We start from the raw sequence: 7,408 nt of genomic DNA, 5'->3' as shown, positions 1-7,408 counted from the left end.
TAAACTTCTATATTCATATTCATCTTTTAGTGTTCATATGGTTAGATTCAATCCCTGAAAATTAAAAATGAGTGTTATAAGATTTGAGAAATGTGGGGGTGTAAAAAAAATATGAGGTGCATGTACAAAATATAAGATGTATATTGAGAATGTGGGGTGGGGGTATTATGGGAAAGTAAGTGGGGTGTATTAAGATAATTTTTAAATGAAAAAACAAATATGGTGTGTATTAAGTTTTTAACAATTTGTGGGGTGTTAATATAATTAGTAAAAAAAAAATGCCATGCAAGTGTCGGTGGGGCTGCCGGGGAAGGGGAAGAAGAAAACATCAGTTTCGAGTCATTGGCGGTGGTATTTATCCGACGAAGATATAGCGCCACAATTTTAATCAGAATTCAAAAAATTGATTGATTTGTTTATATAAAAGCCCTGCACTTTCTCGGTGATTCTCCTAAAACCCCTCCTGTCCATTCCCTTCTTCCTCTCTCTCTCCTCTCCCCCCCTCTCTCTCTCTTCTCACTCTGACTCTCTTTAATTAGCACTTGAAGCTTCCATTTATGACGCTAGCTTCGCTGTGAGCTCTTTCTCCGCATCGGATCTGGGGCTTCTTCGCTTTCTTTTGAAGGTTTCTACTTTCCCTTTTCCTCTTTTTCTTTAAATTATGCATTTTTTTAGATCATTTCTTAAATTTTTGAGTTTTGGGTTTTCGAAAACAATGTTAAATTTCATGGTGATGCGTATTAAAGGGGGTTGAGTGCTCAAGTTTTGATGGGTTTTGCTTAATCTTTCATGTTCTAGTTTTGTTTGATCAGGTTTGTTTCAATTTAGCATTGCTTTTTGTGCTCTGAATTTGTTATACATTTTAGTAATTGTAAGCTGAAATATGCAATCACATTGAATAAAGTTGACTAATTTCTTGATTTTCTACACGTTTTGATGCACATTGCAATCGGGTTTTTTGTGGATTGTATTGGTTTTTGCTTGTATCGTTGTTAATGGTTGAAGGGTTTTGTTGACTGACAGGAAGGGGAGGAAAAAAGAAGGGAGGCACTGTTGTTTATTGGTTGATTATTCTTTGGGAAAGCGGTGAGCCGTGTCAAACAAGTTAAATTGCATTCAATTAAGCTGTCTCCGATTTAATTGCAAGTTAAGTTCGAAAGTGCTGTGTATTTGAGGAAGCTAGATATATTTCTCACCAAGTTTCACCTGTGAATATAATATATATTGCAAAGAGGCCATTCCTTCTAAGTGGTTGACTCCAAAGATTCAAAATTTGGTTTTTTCCATTTGGGAGGGGTGTAACGTAGCTTTGATCATTTGGAGTCCGGGGAGGGAGGGTAATTAGCTGGAGTTTGGTTCGTTGTAATGGATCAAAAGAGTCCGAGGGAAAAGGACTTTGAAGTTGATCTTGAAAGTGGGGTGGTAGTTAGTGAAGAGGATTCAAGCGATAGCCCTGTTTTGTGTGCTAAGAAACAGGCAAAGACATTGATTGCTAAGGTTTGTGGCGGTCTGTTGGATGGAACAGTTAAAGTTGAAGATAGAACTGGTTTGTGTGGCAATGGATCCAACTCCAATGTAGTGTGCCCTGATAACTTGAAGGTGGCAACAAACAAGGTGCTGGAGGGGAATGAGTGCATAGATCATGTAGAGAAGACACGGGTGAAGGACAAGCGGAAGAAGACGAGCAATAAAAAGCCTCCTAAACCTCCCAGACCTCCAAGAGGTCCATCATTGGATGCGGCAGACCAGAAGTTAATCAAGGAACTCTCTGAGATTGCCATGTGGAAACGTGCAAGGATTGAGCGGATGAAAGCATTGAAGAAGATGAAAGCTGCTAAGGCGTCTTCCAATAGCGGCACATTTGCCATGCTGTTCACCATTCTCTTCTGTCTTGTGCTAATCTTTCAGGGTAATATTTCTTTTATTGAACTAGAGGTTATAGTTATTGAATCTGTGGTATTTGATAGTTCTTAACTCGTTTGTCTGTTGTTTTATGATTTTAAATGATTCCAAACTGTTTTGGTGAACTTGCGATGTGCGTATCACTTTTGCTTTATGTGATTGACAATTTCAAATTTGGGATCTCATTAATTCTTACTTTAACATTTCTTTTGGTTATTCCCAAAAGAATAAATGGGTTTACTTCTGAATAGCATGTTTTAGGTTTAAAGGAGACTCACGAAACAGTTCGTATTTGTTTCTTATTATAATTGAATATGTTTATTAAACTATGTTTACCTTCAATAAGTTTCTCAACATATATTGTTTACAGAGATCCCTAAAGTCCAAGACTTTTCATTCATCTTCCGTATTGGCATTCACATTCTGTTGTCGTTTATATGCAGGAATTTCGTCTAGAAGAAGCTCACCTGTAAACATTAAGGGATCTCCATTGTCTGCTGGACGAACAGAGGGCAATTTGATCTCAGTTCAGTACTATCCAAATCTGTCATCAAAGGGACCTGGTTCTGCGTCCCCCAAGTATGTTAAATTCATTTTAGCTTTATAAATATCTTGTAAAAAATGCTTCTTATTTTTTTTTTGGTTTTTATGGCATCTTCATGTATGGGAATAAACAACCGATATATATATACACTTTTCTAACTTGATGACCAATGTTGGTTTCACTGTCTGAAATAAAATGTTCCACTTTGATTGCACCTTGCAGTATCGTAGAGCAGGTTGCTGGTTTGGATCCGCCGGAGAAGCTGAAAAGATGGGCAGGGTGATATTACAATGTGGTTGCCTAGTCGTTGTTGAGGAACAAATTCCACATGCCTTTTGAATCCTCGTGCAAACAGTCGATGCTTGCACTTTTTTGTATGCATGATTACCGAAGCTGTTGATCCCCTGTATGTACAGAAATGGGGGAGAGCAAGAGACTCAGACAGAGAAAGAGAGTGGTTACGGTACAATTTTTAGTGTTCTGTTGGTGATGTCAAATGCATACTGATAAGTTGCTTTCCTTGCAACTGGTTTGGCCTCTAATAAAGTTGTGGTAATTATACCACTAGAAAATCATCCAAATCTGCTCCTTCTTCATTTCAAATGCTGTATAAGTTTGGCTGAAATTGGAAGTGAGATGTTATTCGCGTTCGATATCGCTGGGTTTTGTATCCAAAGATGCAAATGTTTCCTGTATGAATGGAATGCCATGAATGTAGGATGGAGACGTCAATTTTGCTTCTTTGAGGTATGCTTTGTTAATGTGTGGATTAGGCGAGTTAGACACGCCAGCGTGCCCCTTTTTGCACCCAAATGCGAATCCCTTTATTGTCCGGTATTTTTAGTAAGGGAAATATTGTGCAAACTTGGCAATAGAAGACCCCATTTGAGTGGGAAGGGCTTGCATACACCGTCATTGACATTCCGGCCAATAATACAATGTTTTGTGTTGCGTGCTATTCCGGCGTTTAGGTTAATAATGCAGTGTCACATGTTGCATTTCTTAGGGTGCATGCAGCATGCTAAATAGAAAGTGCTTCTGGCATCCTCATTCAAGGCATCCTCATTTCATTTTTCTTTTTATGGATGTGCTTCTGGCCAGGGTGTGCTTTTAAGTTTAACATGCTTTGAGGCATTGGTGCCATACATAACATGTGATTTCACATGGTGTTGCCTTCTTCTAGCAGTCAAGCGGCTCTCAGTTATATTTGCTCCGTGAGATTCCAGAGCCTTCGCCTCCACTACAAATCCATGAATAGTTGTAACTAAACAGAAAGGGTCCGTTTGACCAACAAAAAAAAAGGAAGGGTCCCAGTTGATCACAAGATACCATTTTCCTTCACATGTATACAGTAACCAAATCTTTTAATTTGGAAATCTTTCAAATGATAGAACATGTCTCTACACGCAAATCACATAAGATTGTAAAGGTTGTGGCCAATGTTGATCGAGATAAGTAGAAAATTAAGCCATGATTTACAAGAGCGTTTACTTTTTCACCTGATGTTTGAATTCTCGATACTTTAATATCGACCATGTCATGGATTAACAAAAGTGTGCAAAAGTTCTATTGCCTCTACCATTCTCTGTGTATCTTTCTTTTTGCGTATGGCATTGCCACTTGTGTTGGCATCATCTACTAACTTAATTTGAAAACCATATTTCAATTGTTGCCTCTAAAATGACAATGAAAATTTTAATTTCACTTTCTAGCAAGATATTGCCCGCTTTGAATCTATCTATTAAGAAGTCTTCAAGCTCAAAACACACCTAATACGGATATGGGGGTTTGCACATATAAGAGCATCTCCAACTATACTAGCTAAATTTTTGTTGACGTAGCTAGTTAGATGACGCAAATGTTAATTTGGCTAGCCGCCACTTCCAACAATATTAGCTATTTAGCTTAAGTTAAAATTTTATTTTATCTAAACTTAACAACCCAAGTCCTTTTTCTTCTCTTGAAGCCAACAAATAATGCAATTTTATGGTTTTTACTATTTAGCAAAAAAATTAGCTTTCTCTCTCCTCCTCGCTAAATTTAGCTATTTATTATTCACTAAGTTAAACTAGTTAGTCATTTACCTAGCCAATTGGAGCATTATTTTTCTGCATTTTTTGTTGAAGTAACCAAAAATCTCGTTTAGCTAGGCTGCTAGAGATGCTATAAGACACTTTCTTTTCCTGACTCGGGCGATGTAATATTCAGCACCTGATAGCCTGCCAGTGTCCTCGCATCTGACTGCATAGGGTCACCATGGAAAACTTGATCTGGCCCAAGCCAATCCCAAACCTACCCTTCAAAACAGTTAAAACAAGGTGCATCTCCTCATCTTAGGGAAAGAGGGGATGTATGAGGAGAGATTCCAAGTCCCCCCTCTTATACCACAAAGGAACATGAAGAGAACAAAACTTAATTTCAGTGGCTGAAACAGCTGCTACAAGTACAAGTATCTAAAACCAAAAAAGCTGAAAACTTTCACAAATAAAAACTACAGAAGAAAAGCAACATCACACAATACTCACTAACTATAATACTAGAGAGGTAATTTCCGCACTCTTTCTCCTTCTGCACACTCCTTTTTATTGTTGGCCTTTGAATTGAGCAAATCAAAGAAGACATACAGAAAACCAAAGTGTGCAAAAGGAGAAAATGAACGTGCGGTTATCATTTTCCTAATAATAAGATAGGGAAAAATCAACCCTTTAATAAGTTGAGAATGGCGACAGCCACACCAGAAAGATCATTCACAAGAGCATTCCTATCAGTGAGAGGAGACTTAACTCCTCCAAAACCCTTCTCACATGCCTCAGCCTCCTTTGCAGCATCAGAAATCCCATACTTTGCAAACCCAAAGTGCCCATTTCCCAAAGCTTCAATTGCCTGCGGCAGGCTAAACTTCACAATTGGGATGTACAGCTCAGCACAGTTTGCCAATGCCTTCTGTAAATGTACTTCCGGGGATTGCTTCAGCAGGCCGTGGATGTAGTCCAGTGTGTCACTTGCATTTGCCAGGAGAGCGTCGGATGCTATCAGGGCCAATCCCGGCACATCTGCGTTTGAGCTGTCGGGGTTTGATTGGAGGGTTGAGAGGCAGAGATTATAGTGGGGTGTTTTTTTGCATGTTGTTTGTATCAGATCACTGCCTTTGGCTAATGGAAGAAAAAAAAATTGGGTTGTTGGCGGTGCAATGAGTAAAGCAACGTGGAGAAAAAGAAGAAGAGTTGAGAATCTTGAGAGTGAGCTACTCATTTTCTGAGATGGGAAGAGAAACTTTGTTGGGATTGTTTGATCTGATTCTTTTGGCAGTTAATTTATACTCATGTTTCAAATTCATGGATTGGCAGATTGATTGCCACTTATTACCACTGTGTTCACTTGTAGGCGCTTTTTGTAATCATGTGCTATGAGTTTCAATTGCGTCTACATTTCGTGTTGGTTCACAAGTCTAAATATTTTGGATACCATTCTGGTGTTGCCAACCATTTTCAAGATAAACTTATTTACATCTGAAATGCTACTGAGACGGTATATGAAGTCAATCACAAACAAATACGTATTTTTAACTTTGTTCCGTAATAGTGCACCATTGATTTGAAATATTATTACCGCGATATTTCAGAAGAAGTTATTCTCCCTTTTTGATGCTCAAGTAACGAGAAAATTGGAGGAATATTCCATATGATTCAGTTATTAGCACCATTTTAATTTCCTCAAATTTTGGCCTCTATAGTAAAATTGGGAACAAATTGCAAAACAACATGCAGAAAAACCAGAAACCAGAAACCAGAAACAAAAGTTCAAAAAGAGTAGATGTGGTAGGTCTTCTTGTCTCGATGCATATGCAAGGGCATAAAGATGGAGAGATTCTCTTTTGCAGAAGACCCTTATGTGAGCATTATTGTGCCACGTGTACAACAAATTACATCAGCACTAAAGGGTTTCTTGGACGTGAAATCACAGTAAACTCACTTCGTCGCTGATTTAGTATCATATATTTTCCCAACTTCAAAAGTATGTTAACTACTATTATCAATGCTTTGCAAGTCCGAGTGATGCAGATTCTTTTTGCATGATGTCTGTTTTTCATGTAAAAGTATATTAATAATTTGTGGAATATTTTTTTTGATGATCCATTGATGTCTGTTCTATAGTTGGATTAGTTAAAGTAATAGAACATATGTCCGTTCTTTAATAAACTCAATTCATCAGTATCATATATTTTTACAGTTTAAAAGCATGTTCTAACCAATGTATTTTTCATGTAGGCATAACAAATCCACGTTGAAAGAGGTATGTTGAGAGCATCCCACATCAAAGAATGGAAGTCTAGCATAAGAGCCTAAACTTGTTGGGATATTCAACTCGTTGCCACTTGAGTTTTAATTGGATGCTCACATTCTAACATAAAGTTATGTGTTTAGAAAATTGTATTTGGCACAACTGAATAATTCCATTGATTTGTCAATGATATGTACAAGAGTTTTCCTTTGAACAATAAGAAATCCGATAATTTAGGAATAATAATATAGTAGATACATAATCAGTTGCATAAAAACTTCCTAACTAAAGAACATTGACTTTCTAACAATTTGAATGCCCTGGAATGCAATTTTGGTTATCAAATTAATATGTAATGAGAGGTATAAAAAAGCGAAGAAGGAGGCGGAGAAAGTTGTGGCAACTCGTCCCTAATTTTAAGTTTTATAAATTTTAAATTAGTGATTTTATGAAAATACCCCTTTGAGGCAAAGATTTTGACCTTCGTTGACCATCGGTTAGAGAGACGTGGAACATATTTTTTTTTTTTAGCATATCCTTGTAGTACTCGTCACTATGAACGTATAGACGAAAGCTGTTTGCGAGTCCGAATTATAACGATATAGTTACAGATGTTTGAAATTGGTTATTTAAAGTTTAGTTATAAATTAATTCAAACTCCCACCATGTGGGAGTGGTAAC

The 7,408-nt window shown here is 37.4% G+C and overlaps 2 protein-coding genes across 2 annotated transcripts; one reads left to right on the top strand and one right to left on the bottom strand.

The window, feature by feature from the left end:
• The first annotated feature begins 293 nt into the window (after positions 1-293).
• Positions 294-3,099, top strand: LOC126596976 (uncharacterized). Its single transcript, XM_050263703.1, has 4 exons — positions 294-625; positions 1,024-1,909; positions 2,346-2,481; positions 2,669-3,099. The coding sequence occupies exons 2-4, from the start codon at positions 1,366-1,368 to the stop codon at positions 2,727-2,729; spliced, it is 741 nt and encodes a 246-aa protein (XP_050119660.1). The 5' UTR covers positions 294-625; positions 1,024-1,365; the 3' UTR covers positions 2,730-3,099.
• A 1,744-nt stretch (positions 3,100-4,843) lies between these two features.
• LOC126596977 (cell wall / vacuolar inhibitor of fructosidase 1-like) lies at positions 4,844-5,801 on the bottom strand. The gene has a single exon (XM_050263705.1). The coding sequence runs from the start codon at positions 5,696-5,698 to the stop codon at positions 5,144-5,146; it is 555 nt and encodes a 184-aa protein (XP_050119662.1). The 5' UTR covers positions 5,699-5,801; the 3' UTR covers positions 4,844-5,143.
• Positions 5,802-7,408: the final 1,607 nt, after the last annotated feature.

This window comes from Malus sylvestris, chromosome 13, assembly GCF_916048215.2.
Source record: "Malus sylvestris chromosome 13, drMalSylv7.2, whole genome shotgun sequence".
Taxonomy (NCBI): Eukaryota; Viridiplantae; Streptophyta; class Magnoliopsida; order Rosales; family Rosaceae; genus Malus; species Malus sylvestris.
Note: the sequence above shows the minus strand (reverse complement) of the source record. Positions and strands in the feature narration are given on the sequence as shown.